General features: G+C 40.8%; 1 protein-coding gene across 2 annotated transcripts in view; it reads left to right on the top strand.

The window, feature by feature from the left end:
- Positions 1–16,908, top strand: part of Gab2 (GRB2 associated binding protein 2) — a 188,441-nt gene that overhangs the window by 115,997 nt on the left and 55,536 nt on the right. For both annotated transcript variants that reach the window (XM_047519264.1, XM_047519265.1), the window contains exon 2: positions 15,704–16,004. In XM_047519264.1, the coding sequence (XP_047375220.1) occupies positions 15,704–16,004 (301 nt within the window). The remainder of the gene's footprint in view (positions 1–15,703; positions 16,005–16,908) is intronic.

Below are 16,908 nucleotides of genomic sequence, written 5' to 3'. Positions count from 1 at the left end.
GGGTTTTATTGATATAGTATCTAGGTTTGTTTGGGACATTTTCTTCCCTTGTTGTCTCATATTGGTCATATATCAGAGGGACTCTGAGATATTGCCGATTTCCTCTATTGGCTTATAGTGTCCCTGTAGATTTCCAGTATATCACCTCCCAGCCTTCAGTAGCCTGAAGTCTTGGAGGAACTTGATAATGCAGTGTTTCTGAAGAAAGTTGCCCCTAGCCTGATACTGGATCCAGGGCTGGGGGCTGGTTCTGCATGGAAATCCTCTCACTGGGCGGGCCTGCTCCTCGAAGCTGGCTATAGACAGGGCCTGCCTCTGTCTGAGGGAGCCGGGCTCTGGGAAAGCCTCTCCCTGTCCTGCCTTGGTCCCAGAAGCCGCCTGCAGGTAGGGCCCGCCCCTGGTTTCAGGGCTTGGGGTTGGCTCTATGTGGAAAAACTCTCACTGGGCAGGCCTACTCTGAGAACCTGGCTGTGGACCGGGCCTGCTGTGGGAGGGAGCAGGGCTGCTTGGGGAAGTCTCTTGCTGCCCTGTCCTGGTCCCAGAAGCCGCCTGCAGGCCAGGTCCAGGGCTTGGGGTTGGCTCTGGGTGGAAAAGCTCTCACTGGGCGGCCTACTCTTAGAAGCTGGCTGTGGATTATGCCTGTCACCGGAGGGAGCTGGGCTGCTTGGGAAGTCTCTTGCTGCCCTGCCCTGCTCTGATTCGCAGTCCACTGTCCGGGACTGCTGCCTGGGCCGAGCTTCACCCGGTGGGAGAGTCTCATCCCCCGACTCTATGTTGGTCCGAGTCTCTCAATACCTCCCCTTCTTGAATCCTGAGTTCTGGAGCGACAGGAGATGCAGTAACCCTCTAGTCTGCCATCTTGGATCTCTGATTTTATTTTTGGTACTCTAGAAAAGACCAAATAAAATCTGTAATGATAGAAAACAGATGAGTGACTGCCCAGGACCAGGGTAAGGGGTGAGCATTAACCTGGAAAGGACACAGAGGAACTCTTTGGGGAGATGAAAATGTTCTGTCTTGATTGTGGTGGTGGTTATATGATAGATATATTTGGCAAAATGCTTCCAGCTGAACTCTTCAAGATGGATGGATTTTATTGCAAAAATATGTATAACTTTCTTTTTAACATAAAGAAATTTTTAAACAAAAGAGATGAGCTTAGGAGCTGTTCTTTTGTTATTATCATTCTTTTTAATTATACATGACAGTAGAATGTATTTTGACATATTTATACAAACATGGAGTACGTCTTATTCTAAGTAGGATCCCAGTCTGGTGGTTGTACATGATGTGGAGATTCACTGTGGTGTATTTGCATATGTACATAGGAAAATTAAGTGAGGTTCATTCCATTGTCTTTCCTGTCTCCCCTTCCTTCCTTTCATTCCCCTTTGTTGAATCCACTGAACTTCTAGTTCTCACGTCCCTACTGCCCTGTTGTGTGTTAGCATCCACATACCAGAGAGAACATTCGACCTTTATTTTTTTGGGATTGGATTATTTTGCTTAGCATAGTAGTCTCCAGATCCATCCATTAAAATCACCATACTACAGGAACTGTTCTTCTAATGCTATATAGTGATCCCCTTATATATTAAAGAAAACCTTTTCAACTGCTCATAGAGGAGCTATGGAATAGTTTCTCTGTGGAAATTTTTTTTTAGTTTAATGTACTTCACGCAGCTGGATTGATGTAATTTGGGGCTCCCCAGAGTCAGACAGGCCATTTACTTGATCACCCAAGTTAATCTTTGGAATTAGGTTGTTTCTCCTGCCATCCTTTAAATGACTTCCCTACAAATTTATCAAGTGACATGACCAGAAAAGAGAAGCCAGTTTCCCAAAGGGCCCCTTGCCCAGGTCATTATGTACTTTGGAAGCAGATTTTCATATCTTCCCCTGACTAGCAATCCCATGGTATCCTGGACTCCAATGGATAGTACAAAGCTCTCCAGGAGGCACCAGATTTTGCTGGACATGGTGGCACACATCTGTAATCCCAACAACTTGGGAGGCTAAGGCAGGAAGGAGGATTGCAAATTCAAGGCCAGCCTTGGCAACTTAGCAAGACTCTGTCTGAAGACAAAATAAAAAATAAAATGGGATGGGGATGCAGCAGCTCTGTGTTAGAGTGCCCACACAAAAGTCCCAGATTTTGTGCTCTTGCTCATGTGTATCTACAGTCTGGGTGCCTTTGGGAGAGTCCATTGAGTACCATCCAAAAGTCCTACCTGATGTTTCCAACCCTCTGTCTTCACCTGTGGTCTCACAAATGTCCAAAATTAAACAAGAGTCATCATTTGTAATTTGTATAGATGAATATACACTGCCCAGGACCAAGAAGTGTTTTTCCCTCTAGGTTCACATTCCAAAGACAACTAGAAATACAACCCAAATCTGCAAACTCCTTTTCCACTTATTCTTACTAAATCAAGGCCATATCCTATGAATCACAATTAACAATTTAGTGCAGAGTTTCTCAAAATGGTATCCTTGGACTTTCTATAATAGAGTCATTTGAGGTTTGTATCCCTGGACTCCATTCAGACCTGCTGAATCTCAATCTCTGTTGAGACTGGGACCTGAGAGTCTCCATTTGAACAGATGTCTCAGCGATTCTGGTGCACGCTAAAATTTAAATACCAGGTGAAGACAGTTGTGAACCAGTGAAGAGGTTTAAGCAAGGAAGGAACACAGGTAGATTGTATTTAAGAAAATATGGAACCAGGTCTTGGGGGAAGGGGTGATGCAAGAAGACTTTGTTCTTGAGGAAAGAAAATGGTTTATATCTGTGGGTATTATTTATCTATACTTTGTCCATCTTTGCGTAGGCTTTTCTCTTGGAACCTTTGCTTAAATATAACTTAAATCAGAGCATTCAGGGACATGAAAGCAAGGTCCTTCAATGGAATGAACTTTGTTATTCCAAAATGCAAAGGGCTGAAACAGCTCATTTGTTTCTTTGTCAATGGGAGAGGTAATTCCACTAATGGATTTTGATTCCTCAGCAGAAAGGTCAACTTGGTCTTTTGGGAATCAATCTCCTAGAAGTCAGTCAATATAATTACTGATACAAAGTTCTTTGGTTTCCCAGATGTGACCCTCTTCCCTTCACACATGTCAAATTCATCTTGCCCCTTTGTCTTTGAAGTGGAAAGGCAAAGAATGCATAGAATGCCCCATAATGGGTTTGTCAGAGAGATGCAGTTCTGTTTGTCTTCCCTGTTGCCAGTGTAACTTAGCCCACCTACTTGTTCACACTGGAAATTTTGTTGTGTTTCTTTACTCTTCCTTCACTTATATTCCCTGTACTCACTTCATCACCAGGGTTAATTTCAGACTGTGAAATATACCTTGGATGTACATGCCCTTTGCTGCTGTCCTGATCCAAATGGTCATTATTGCATGAGTGGTGATTTATCTGGACTTCATTGTCCTGCTCTTTCCTGACATCACTCTAATTGCTATAGGCTAGAGTGATATTTTAGAACTACACATATAAAAACACTCAAAACCATTCTGGCCTCATGTTCTTTGCATTAAAAAGAAGAAGTAGTAGTAGTGCTGGCCTTGATGGCACACACCTATAATCCCTGTGACTTGGCAGGGTGAGGCAGGAGGATGACAAATTCATGATCAACATAGGCCTAGTAAGACCCTGTCTCAAAAAATAAAAAGAGCTGGGTGGTGGAACACCCCTGGGTTCAATCCTACAGTATCACAAAACAACAATAAATTGGATGTTTCGATTAAAATGTGAAAGTTCCTTCATAACCTTTCTCTTTTATGTCCACTTCCCTTAACAGGGAAGCATGAGAAATAGGTTGGCGTGCTTTTCTAAGCGCTTGTAAGTCATATACGTGTATACCACACACACACACACACACACACACACACACACACACACGGTTGTGTATATCTATGCACACATAAACATAGGATATTTACTGTAAGTAGTATCATATACATTGTTCTCTAGCTCCTTTCTTCAAGTCACCAACATATCAATTTATTAATTATGCCCCTGTTGAGGAGTCATAGTCTATTTATGATTAAAAACTAAACTTCATAAAATGTCCAGGAAGGCCCTGCACAATCTTCCCTGCTTTTTCCCCGCTTACTGTGCTCCAGCCAGGGCCTCTGGTCAGATCCTCCCATAAGCCAGCTCTCTTCCTCCTTTAGCCTTTGTACATGCTGTTCCGTTGCCTGGGCTGCTCCCAAGGGTATGTGACAGTAGCTCCCACACAGTAGGCTACTGTGTCCTGGTGAAGCAGGAGAAAGAGCTGGGATAGGCAGACAGGAAACATGGCCCCCTCCAAGGTCAGGTTTCTGTGTAACAGAGCTGAGAGACCACAGACACAAGCCATGCCTCATCAAGGTCAGGCCAATTCCTGTGTAAGCATAAAAAACTGATAGTGAGACATCTGTTGCCTAGTGCCCAAGCCCTATCCCAAAAAGGCACAGTAACCTGATTGGACCAAAGGCCTCTGGTGGACACTGAATGCCCTACCCAAGATTGGGTAAGGGGCTAACTTCCTTCATCCTATAGATTTATTTAAGCCCCTAGACAGCAGACACCCATTGGCAACCTCTCTTGGGACTCCTCCTGCTTCGGGAGCTCTGTTTTCTATTACTCAAATACATTCTGTTACTTTGCTCTTAACCTTGTATCTGTGGATTTCATTCTTTGAATTCACGAGACAAAGAACCCACCCATGCTCCATGCTAATACAAAACACACACTCACACCAAGCATTGTTTTTGGAGTGAGTGTTTTTCATAAATTCATACTATTTTTCCCTAAAATATGTGATTAATAGAGTTAATCAATTCTTAGTAACTTTTCCTCATTAGTTAACAAATATTAGTTAAAAATGTATGTTCCATGGGGAACATCTCAATTGATATTGAGATTTACCCTAATATTTGATACTGACAACAATTGGCCCAACACATGAGGCCCTTTTTAAAATACACTTTTCAGCCTGTCCGTGATTTTCTTTCCACACAATTTTTTACCTTCTTCCTCATCAAACTTTACCAAACTTGACTTTATTGTTCAAGCATAGCATACTTCTTCCTGTACAATCAGTCTTCATATTCACTTAGATTCTGTAGTCACATATTTACCTACTCACTGAATTTTATTCAAAACCCCAAGGTCAATACTTTTGAGAAGTACTTTGGTACCTCAGTGTTTGTGTTCCTCCAAAATTCATATATGAAGATCTAATCCCCAATCAAGAGCTGGGGCTTTCGGGCGGTGATTGGGTAGGTCATCCCACAGCCCTCCTGAGTGGGATTCACGCCCTTATAATAGAGACTGGGGGAACCATTTGGCCCCTTTTCACCATGTGAGAATACATTTATTACGAATAGGGTCATCAGATCTGCTGATGCCTTGAAAAGACTGCCAGCCTCCAGATCTGTGAACAGTACATTTGTGTTGTGTATAAATTACCTAAGGTATTTGGGGATAGCTGGTCAAGCGGACCAAGACACTGCTTCATGGTCAGCCACAGCCCATGTGCATATACAGAGAAGTGGAAAATTTGAGTCACCTGATGTGCACATTTCCCACTGACACAGGACAAGGCAACATGCTGCCTTATTCGGTTTATTGTCGTACAATAAACGAGTGTCTCTTCGTGCCCTACTTAGTACTGTTTTTGGCATTTTTGTGCTTTTTTTTTAAAGTGATTTCACTACTTAAAATGACTCCCAGGCATAGTGCCGAGGTGCTGTCTGGTGTTTAAGCAAAAGAAGGTCAAGGTGTGCCTTAATGAGAAAATACAAGTGTGGATAAGCTGAGTTCAGGAGTGAGTTATAGTGTTGTTGGTCATGAGTTTAGTGTTAATGAATCAGTAATAATATATGTATTGAATAAGGTATCTTTGAACAGAAACACACTTAAAACAATCTTATGTATTAAATAGTTGACAAAAGCACGACAAGAAGCTCAAAGGAACTACATCTGCATTTCCGTAGAATAATAATCAGGTATTAACTAGGTCATTGTGCTGACTTTACAGACCTTAACTACCAGGAATAGTCAGAGTCAACCATCAGTCTTTTCACCTGAAAAGTTCTCCCTCTAGTATTTTTTTCTTCAACTAGCAAAACTCTCCTTATCCTTTAAGACCCAATCCAAGTGTCACCTCTGTTCTAAGAGTTTTTCTGACTCCTCCCAGGTAACATAGTGCCCTCCTCTTAGCACCCACAAACTCTGTTCACATCACTATTTAAACATTGACCTTTGTGTACTAAGTTACCTGTGGACTGCACCTGCCCGTCCCTTCCATAGGTCATGAGGTCCTGAAGGCCCTGTTACTAACAGGTTTAATAAATGTTGATTAGATGGATGGAAGGAAGAAGAGGGAAGTTTGTGTAGGTAGGAAAAGATCCTGTGGAAAAGAAATTTAATTAAGGAAACAGCAACTGAATCAAATAATGATTCAGTTTCTTACCAGAGAAAACATTTGACCTTTGGTTTTTTGGGCTTGGTCTATTTCACTTAGCATGATATTTTCCAGCTTCATCCATTTACCAGTAAATACCATAATTTTATTCTTTTTTATGGCTGAGTGACATTCCATTGTATGTATATACCACCGTTTCTTTATCCATTCATCATTTGAAGGGCATCTCGGTTGGTTCCACAATCTAGCTATTGTGAATTGCGCTGCTATGAACATTGATGTGGCTGCTTCACTGTGGTATACTGATTTTAAGTCCTTTGGGTATAGACTTGGGTTGCCTTATAGCTGGGTCAAATGGTGGGTCCATTCCAAGTTTTCTGAGGAATCTCCATAATTCTTTCCAAAGGGGCTGCACCAATTTGCAACCCCACCAGCAATGTATGAGTGTGCCTTTTTCCCCACATCCATGCCAACACTTATTATTGCTTGTGTTCTTGATAATAGCCATTCTAATTGGAGTTAGACGAAATCTAGGGTGGTTTTTTTTTTTTTTTTTTTTTTTTTTTTTTTGCGGTACTGGAGATCGAACTCAGGGCGTTGTGCTTACAAGGCAAGCACTCTACCAGCTGAGCTATCTCCCCAGCCCCTAGGGTGGTTTTAATTTGCATTTCTCTAATTACTAGGGATGATGAGCACTTTTTCATATATTTGTTGATCACCTGTATATCTTCTGCCCAGTTCCTTAGCCCATTTATTGATTGCGTTCTTTGTATTTTGGGTGTAAAGTTTTTTAAGTTCCTTATAAACTTTGGAGTTGAGTGCTCTGTCTGAAGTGTGTGTGGAAAAGATTTTCTCCCACTTTATAGGCTCTCTTTTTACATTGTTGATTGTTTCCTGTACTGAGAAAAAGCTTTTTAGTTTGAATCTATCCCATTTATTGATTCTTTTATTTCTTGTGCTATGGGGGTCTAGTTAAGGAAGTATGGTCCTAAACCAACGTGATGGAGATTTGGGCCTACTTTTTCTTCTATTTGTTGAAGGGTCTCAGGTCTAATTCCTAGATCCTTGATCCATTTTGAGTTTTGTACACCGTGAGCGATAGGGGTTTAATTTCACTGTGATAGGTAAAGCTCATTCTCTGTTCTAGGAACAAAGATTCATTTGGAGTCAGAGAACAAAGAGACTTCATTACTCAGATGAGTGAGGAACAAGTAACGGTGCTGCCTTCTACTAGGGGATTTGCATTTGAGGAGTGGAGGTAACCTGGCCTAGGCGCTGAGGCCTAGATTCCAGTCTTGCTATTGTCCACAGCCTCCACCATTTAACTGTAGACATGAATACCTTCCCTGAGCTCTGTGGCCAGTGTTCTCAAAGAATAGTTAACAGTTCACCTGTATTAGCTTTCCCTCAAGCTCTTTCTGGGCACTAGCCCAGACCCAGGGGACAAGAAGACATGGTGCTGTGATCTCTGTGAATTGTTCAGCCTCTCTACAAGCGTCATTTTTCTCACCTATGAAAGGGTATCATACTGACCTTATGGCACTGGATTGAGGATTAAATGTGATCATGGATAGGAAGCACATGGCAACGGCATGAGAGCCCAGGAAATGCACCTTCTAAATTCCCCCATGTGTTAGTCAACTTTGTGTCATTGTATCCAAAATACCTGATAAACCCAAGTATTTAGCTGGGGAAGTTTATTTTAGGGCAGAATTTCAGAGGTTTATTCCATGAGCAACCCAATCAAATTGTTCTGGGTCCAAGGTAAGGAAGAACATCATGGCAGAAGGGCATGGCAGCAGGGAAGTAGAGATAGAGGGCAAGGGGCTACAGGGAAGATGAACCCTTCCAGGGCACACTGCCGGTGACCCACCTCCTCCAGCTGCGCCCCACCTGCCTACTGTTGCCACCCAGTCCATTCTAACTAGGATGGGCTGATTAGGTTACAGCTCTCCCAGTCCAGTCGTTTCACCTGTACAAGAGAAGCTGAAGGATTCCTAGAAAAAGATATTCTTTACTATTATAGGTCACAAGACCAGCCCAGTGTACTTCACACTGGAACATACTAGGATATAATTGCACATCAGGCACTCTGAAGTCAGATCAAATTCTCCTGTATCTTTGAGATTATTTGAGCTGGATTTGAAACCACATCATTACCTGAGAGGCTCACTAAGAGAAATGTGTGTATTTGTGTGTGTTAATGGTGCTTTTTAGTAAAGCAAAGAGTTTTAAAGATATCCATACTAATATGCTCTTATTGTACTTGACATTAGGTTCAATATATTGATATCATTCAGTAACATCAGTTAGATTCTGATGGACTATAATCCTCACTTGACAGGACTCTCCTGGTTTATTGGCAGTTTTTGTTTGTTTGTTTGTTTTTTAACCCTCATCAGAAAGAGGGAAGTTAAAAGGACACACCCATTTCTAGGAGTTATGCAAAACCTCTTCCAAGAAATGCTTTGCCTCTTCTACAATTTTAGCCACAGGACACATAAGATTTGACATCTGGTAGATGATTCGAGGGTATGCAAAAACCCTTAGTCATCAAAGAAGAGTTCTGTTATCTTTGGTATAATCCTAAGCCAGGGAAGAAGATTCTGCAGTTTCAGGGCTGAAACTCAAAGGGTTTAACTCTTTCTAGTTGATACTTGGTCATTCAGAAGAACACACCCTCTGTTCCAAGAATCTGAGCAATCTGATTAAGTGAAGTGTTCCCATATCAAATTTTCATAGGAAAAAAATACATGAGACTGGAGGTTGGAAGAGACCTTAGTGTCCTGTCCATATATTGAGCACTACTTGAGCTGCTCTACAGCTTCCCTCCGCCCCTTTCCCTTGTCCTAGGAGTCAGTCAGGGGTCAGCAAACAAATTGGAACAGTCATGTGGGTTTGCTGACTGATTATCCATGTCTACTTTGATGCTACTATGGAACTCAGTAATTATGACAAAACTTGTGGCCTAAAAAGTCTAAAATGTTTACCATCTGACCCTTCACAAGAATTGCTAACCCCTAGCCTAGGGTTTCTTCTCTTTAGAATCTCTAGTGCTGAGCATTCTTCGGTTTCTAAGGGATCTGCTTTGGGCCACTCTTGTAGGAAGTTCTTATTTTATTGGAAAAAAAAAAAAAAGTTATAATTTGCTTTTCCACAGCATTCCCCTCCTGGCACCAGACTAGCTTAACTTCAGTATGCAGAGTCTCTTGAAATACCACTTGCTCTTCCACATGCCAGCAGCCCTTCACCTAGAACACTGTGATTCCCCAGGCAGAGTCCCTCTGAATGCAGACATGAGAGGACTTCAAGTTCCTTCAATACCACCCCAACAGAACAGAACACTCCTAGTGTAATGTGGCCATTGTAAAGCTAAATGGAGGCCCACTTAAGTTTCATAGGTGCCAAGACTATTAGGAAGAAGCCATAACCTTGTTCTGCACACTTGGAGATCTTTAGATCTAACCCAAAGGACAGACAGGTTCATGTGACATGCACAACAACTCAACAGCCAGAAGTGATGCAACTTTCAGGTCATGTGTACCCATATTTGTGCCTCTGTGGTCTGAATGGTTGTGAAATGTTTTGTTTTCTGACAGGATTTGGGTACACAAGGGAAATAGTCACTTCCGTTTCATCAGAGAAAGTGGTAGCATGGCCTTGATTCTAGACACAGATTTGAACTGTGTTGTAATTTTATTGACAACAGGCCCTATGCCACATACTTTCTTAAGCCCTATTTTAGCACATTGTCTTCCATGTCTTTCCCTCTGTCTCCATTTTTGCTGTTCTCATTTAGACTATCATCTTCTCTCACTATTGTTGACTATTCCAAGTTTCCTAGTTTTCTTGTCTCTTTATTTTTCCTTTTTCTGGTTTGTCATCATCACTGAAAATGAAGAGCACAGCAACATTTAACACATTTCCACTGGTCTGTACTCCTCAGTGTCTCCTGATTATTAAATATGAAGAAGGGACAAAACTTCTTAGGGGGGCACTCGGGGCTTTCCAGGACCTCCAAACTCCTCTCCACCTTTCCATATTCCACAGACTATTTCACGTTCTCCGAACCTTTCTTACTTTTTCCCACACCCAGGCCTTAGTCATACTGTGTGTTCTTTCAAAAAAAAAATATGTCCTTTTCCAAACCATACTGCAAACCCTGCTTTCCTTGTTGTCATAAGCATTCATCTCTCTCTTCTTTTTCCCCCTCCCTCTCCTTTTCCTTCTCCCCTTCTCCCTTCCCTTTTCCTTCCTTTTCTCTCCCTCCTTTCCTGACTCCATCCCTGAAAGTTTGAGTTTCTGTTTCAGTGGTCTAATGACACTATGTCTCTTTTATGGAACTTAGAGAAATCTGCTTCTTTTTTCAGGAATGTATATTAATGTCTCATATTCTTGCAACTTTATAAATACTGTAAGTCATTTCAAGGGAATATTTGGGTCTTCCATCTATCTTTATCCCCCAAAGCACTCAACAAAATTCATGCTTTTATTTTTTTTGACTGAACACTATAGAAGAAGCTTGTTGATTTCTCATAAGACAAAGCTTTCCACCAGTTTTCCTACACGTTATATAGTTTTACATTTGACATTTAAGTTCGTGATTTATCTTGAGTTAGTTTTTGTATAAGGTGGGAAACTTAGATTGACATCTTCCCCCCGCACCCCCCGACTCATGGATATCCAGTTGCTTCAGCACCATTTGTTGAAAAAGCTCTCAAAAAGTTGGGTGAGCCCAGCATGGTGGTACATACCTATAATCCCAGTGACTCGGGAAACTGAGGCAGGAGGATTGCAAGTTCAAGGGCAGCCTCAGCAACTTAACAAGGCCCCAAGCAACCAAGTGAGACCCTGTCTCACAATAAAAAATAAAAAGGGCTGGGGATGTGGCTCAGTGGTTGAGTGCCCCTGGGTTCAAACCCCAGTACAAACAAACGAAAAAACAGTGGGGTATGTTGTATGGGTCTAATTCTGGGTTCTCTTCATTCCTTAGTCTTTATTACTGTAACTATATAATGAGTCTTAAAATATGGCTTATTTATTCCTCCCATTTTATTCTTCTTTTTCATAATTGTCTTAGCTATTATATTTCTTTTGTCTTTCTAATCTTGTTTGACCTTTACAAAAAATTCCTGCTGGAATTTGATCAAGACTTGTATTAAGCCTATACATCAATTTGAGGAAATGAACTATGTTGAGTCTTCCAGTTCATGATCATGGTTGGTCTATTTACTTAGCTCTTCTTTGTTTTTGTTTGTTTATTTTTAATCAGAATTATAAGATTTTCACCATACATACCCTGCACATGTTTTGTTAAATTTATACTTTTTTCATTAAAAAAAAAAAAAGAGGATTATAAATGCCCAGGGTTCCATGCATGCTAGGCAAGTGTTCTACACTGAGCAACAACTCCAGACTGCTTATTTTTATTTTTCATTCCCACATGTTCATCACTATTTTTCTGAGAGTTTTTATAATGAATTCATTTATGTTGAATTTTGTCAAATATTCTTTCCTGTATTGATATGATCATATAATTTTTTAATCTTTTCTTTTAGCTGGTTAATATGGCACATCACATTGATTACAAATATTGACTCCGCCTTACCTCCTTGGAGTTTATCCCACTTCGTTACATGGTTTTTATAGGTTGCTGAATTCTACTTGTATTTTACATTTATGTTATAATCCATTTTGAGTTAATTTTTTTATGAGACTTTGCCTAGATATTAGAACAGTCCCAAAGAAGCTTTCTCTTTAATAGCATATTCAGGATTCATGTTTCCATATTTTTTTTTTTTTTGAGTTATGTGTCAGTAGTCCAACAGTCACAGTAACTTCATTTCTGTTATTGGGCACTTTTTAGCTAGATCTTCCAGACCTGTTTATAAATATTTATTATGTAGTCACTGCACTTATCAGAATGAAAAGAACAAATGCTAAATAGGTCACATCACAGAGAATCAAATGCATACCTTTATCTTTTTTTTCTGTAATCGTCTTGCTTATCTCCTTTCCTACTTTCTACTGTGAAAACTTATAGTTTTTTTTTTTGTTTTTTTTTTTTTTTGGTGCTGGGGATCGAACCCAGGGCCTTGTGCATGCAAGGCAAGCACTCTACCGACTGAGCTATCTCCCCAGCCCTAGTATTTTTAAATTGCACTTTTTGAGTAAATTAACATATTCATCAAATGGGGGGAAAAGTTGACAGATCTCTACTGCATTCCCATACATTTGTTAAGAACTCTGCCAAGTAGCTGTTGGCCACCCAGGACCCTAACCTCAAGATGCTCAGAGCTTAAAGAGAAGAAAAACATAAAAGCAATTGAAATCCCAAATTTGGAGGAAGAAATGCCAAAATAGAGAACAGTGCATGTTAATAAAGGAACACAAACTGGGCATGATGATGCCCACCTGTAATCCCAGCTACCCACGAGGGCATGCCGCCAGTAGTATAAAACCTCCCACTTGGCCCCACTTCTCAAAGGCTCTACCACTTCATCATAGCACCATGGACTGCAGACCAGGCCACATGGGGGACATGTGGGGAACATTCTAGAGCCAAACTATAGCACAGACCTAGGCCATTGTGAGGATGTGACCTTTATTCTGATGGATAAAGATGGATTGGAGACTTTGTGCCGAGAAATGGCATTCTGATTTACATCCTGCTTCCTGTTGGAAGTAGATTGCAGGATGGAAGGGTGGAAGCAGGAAGATTGCAGACTGGTGAATAAGATCAAGTGAACAACAGTGGAGGTGGAAAGGCATGATGAGCTTTTGGATATATTTTTAATTGTTTAAACTGCTTTGCCAATGGATTGAAATGTGGAGTATGAAAGAAAAGAGGCAACTATGACATCAAGAATTTTGGTCCGAACAAGTGAAAAGTTGGCATTGCTGTAACTAAGAAAAGAGAGATCGCAGAAGGAATAGATCTAGAGAATATAAGAGGCTTAGTTTTTAACACATTAGTCTGTTAATGAAAAGTTGGATTTAAGATGTGAATTCAGCAGATGAGTGTGGGCTAGAAATACAAATTTGGGAACTTCAGCAATTAGATGGCTTTTAAAGCTGTTCAACTGAATAAAACAACTTGGGAGTGGGTGTAGAAAATAATGAATGTAACCTGAGCATTGGGCCATTTCAGTTAGAGATTAGAGGGAAGAGGAAGAACCAGCACTGGAGTTTGAAAAAGAAAGCCAGGGAAATAGAAGGAGAATTGAGAATAGGTGATGAAGCCAACTGAAGAAAGTGTTTCATGAGGGACAGAATAATAAACTGCTATCAGATGTTCCTGAGAAATCAAGTTAAGGCCTAAGAGTAGATTTAGCAGTACTGAAGTCTTTGAGACCTTTGAGGAGCTATTTCAGTGAGCACCAGCACGGTGGTCAGGGACCACACAGCTTGATTAGAGGGCTTTCAAATGGGAGAGGAAATAAAGATGTGTAGTATGATAGAAAACTCCTTTAAGTTTTAATTGTAAACAGTAATAGAAAACAGCAATAGTTGGAGAGGAATATGGAATCAAGTCAGTGTTTTATTTTTTTTCCCTAAGATGGGAGAAATTGGTATCTTTCTGAGAATCATCTTAGTAAGGATGGAATTGTAATCATTCTGGGGAGGGGAGCCAGTTGTTGAAGTGAAATCCCTATGTATGTGAGATGATGTGTACCAGTGGAAGAAGGTTGGCGATAAATGGGTGAACTATCTCTGCTCTAGAAACAGAAAACACGGCTACAATGGCAGGCAGGTTGGTAAATGTGGGGATGGAGCATTTGTGAGTTCTCTTTTGATTACTTTTATTTTTATTATGAAATAAGGAGTGGAGATTTTGGAGGTGTAAAGAGAAAAGTCCATAGCTGTACTGGGAGCAAGGGGAGTAGACAGAGCATTAGATTAATCCAGAGGATGTGGTTTTGACAGAGAAGTAAAAGGAATGGAGAAAGAAGCAAGGGAATGATTATAGTGATGGATCAGAGACCAAAGTTGGATAGGACAGAAATGAAGACAGTGATAAAAGGCAAGGGTGCAAAGGTGGTAGAATCAATGGAGTGTAGATACCTTGGGGTTAAAGAATTGTGATAACAATCAAATCCTGGCATTTGTTTTGCAAATTACTTTAGTTTCGTTTGTATAATAAAGACCCTATGAGATAGGTCAGGTGGATGGTGATGGTAGTGGTAACGATTCTCATTATTTAGATAAGGCAAGATCCAGAGGTAAAAGATTTATTTGAAAATCATGCAGCAATTTGGTGGTAAAGCGTACACTCACCCCAAAGCTCTCTAGTGTAAGTAATCTTTTTAGCACTTTGTGTGGTGTCTGCTCACGGATTACTCAGTCTTGTTGAAGAGAAGGGATGTAGAAGACAGCATAAGGGATTATGTAACCAAACTTTAAATTCTATAGTATGGCATGATATAAGGAGTTTATTCATTCAGTTGAGTGCTTGCTATTTTAAGTCCTAGAGATAAATATTGCAGTGGGGAAAAAAATCCTGAAGTGATACACTTCAGAGAAGTTTTAGAAGAATTTCTCTGATTTCTCTAAGGTATCATAATTTGGTGAAAAGCACATTGCAGGAAGTTAGGAGACTTGCTTTTCCACTACTTGCTGTGTCACATTGTTGCTCTAATCATGCCTAAGTGGGGTTCCCCATCTAAAATAGGAATGCCACATCCTATTTTACAGTGATAAGATTGTTTCCACAGTGAAATGATGCACTAATGTGCATTCTTTTAAAAAAATCCTTTATTTTTGAAACTCTGGGGAAATCTGAAAGGAAAATGTAGAATACGCACAGGCAGTCTGTCCAGTGGTCTCCATACTTAACCTGATATATGAGGACCTAAAACAAGTTTTGAATTTGAAGCACAGTGGGGTGCATCTGTAATCCCAGCTCTTCTGGAGACTGAGGCAAGTTCAAGGTTCAGCCTGGGCAATTTAGCAAGACTCTATGTCAAAAAAACAATTTTTTTTTTTCTGTACTGAGGATTGAATCCAGGGGCACTCTACTACTGAGCTATACCCTCAGATCTTTTTGCTAAATTTCCCAGGCTGCACTTGAACTTGTAATTCTGCCCCAGCCTCCCAAGTGGCTGGGATTACAGGCACATGTCACCATGCCCAGCTTCAAAATAAAATTTTTAAAAGGACTGGGGATGTAGCTTGGTGGTAGGGTGCTTGCCTAGTATGCATGAACCAAAAAAAAAAAAAAAAAAAAAAAAGTTTTGAAATAACTAATGACATTTCCCCCCTTCTTGCTCCTCCTGATGCATTAGGCCTGGAAGAAACGTTGGTTTATCCTGCGGAGTGGCCGGATGAGTGGTGACCCAGATGTTCTGGAATACTACAAGAATGATCACTCCAAGAAGCCCCTGCGCATCATCAACCTGAACTTCTGTGAGCAGGTGGATGCAGGCCTGACCTTCAACAAGAAGGAATTGCAGGATAGTTTTGTGTTTGATATCAAGACTAGCGAGCGCACCTTTTATCTGGTGGCTGAGACAGAGGAGGACATGAATAAATGGGTCCAGAGCATCTGTCAAATCTGTGGCTTCAATCAGGCTGAAGAGAGCACAGGTATGAGAACAAACATAGGCCTTTCCCAGAGGGGCTACAATGAGGCCCTCAGATTCTTCAGTGACGGGGGCCGACTCTAGCTAAGGTTTCCTCTTTTGCAGGAGTAAGAGGCAAAAGATGAAAAAGAAGAAATTGGCTAAATATTAGAGGGACACCCAGTGTTAATAATGCTTAAATGGGAAACCAAGAAATGCGGGGGTTAATGAAGCTAAAGATGTTCTGCGATGTTTCTTCAAGTACATTGATACCACTGCCATTTCTCAGATCTCAACCTTTCTCCCCTTCCCTTAGTTCTCCAGCACCCTGTGCTATTACCTGTCAGCCACGCCATAGGGAAGCTCTCACCTGACCCCTTCTCAAGTCCATCTGTCTTTCCTAGCCCATCCATTTCAGACCATCCTGCACAGTGTGCTCATTTGTTTGTTTGGCATTCTTTGTGGTTATTGGTATATAATCCTGTTTTCATTTATATTCCCTTGGGAGGAACCAGGTGAGAGGGTAAGATACTGATTTATGTTCAGGTTTTGATAACTGTCACAAAAAAAAAAGCTCAACTTTTTGAAATGAATTTTAAATTGCAAAAATGCCCCTTGGCATTTGTTTGGGTTCATATCCAGCTCTCCAGAGTGACTGAGGAGCAGATTTATTTTGAAGTCGATAGATAGTCAAAATCAGTAGTTCAAGCCTGGTTGCCCAACAGAATGGAGAAGCAACATTTAAAAAACATTGGTGCCAAGCACCCATGCCAGATAAATTAACTAAGAATCACTGAGTAGTGCACCTAAGCAGTAGTATTTTTTTAGGTTTTTTTGTTTGTCGATTGGGACTGGAGCTTGAATATGGAGACTTGCACATGCTAAAGTATTCTACCACTAAACTATCCCCCCACCCAGTACCAGTGTCT

The sequence above is a fragment of the Sciurus carolinensis genome, chromosome 11 (assembly GCF_902686445.1).
Source record: "Sciurus carolinensis chromosome 11, mSciCar1.2, whole genome shotgun sequence".
In the NCBI taxonomy this organism is placed as follows: domain Eukaryota; kingdom Metazoa; phylum Chordata; class Mammalia; order Rodentia; family Sciuridae; genus Sciurus; species Sciurus carolinensis.
The sequence above is the reverse complement of the archived record's forward strand: the minus strand, read 5'-3'. Positions and strand labels throughout refer to the sequence as shown.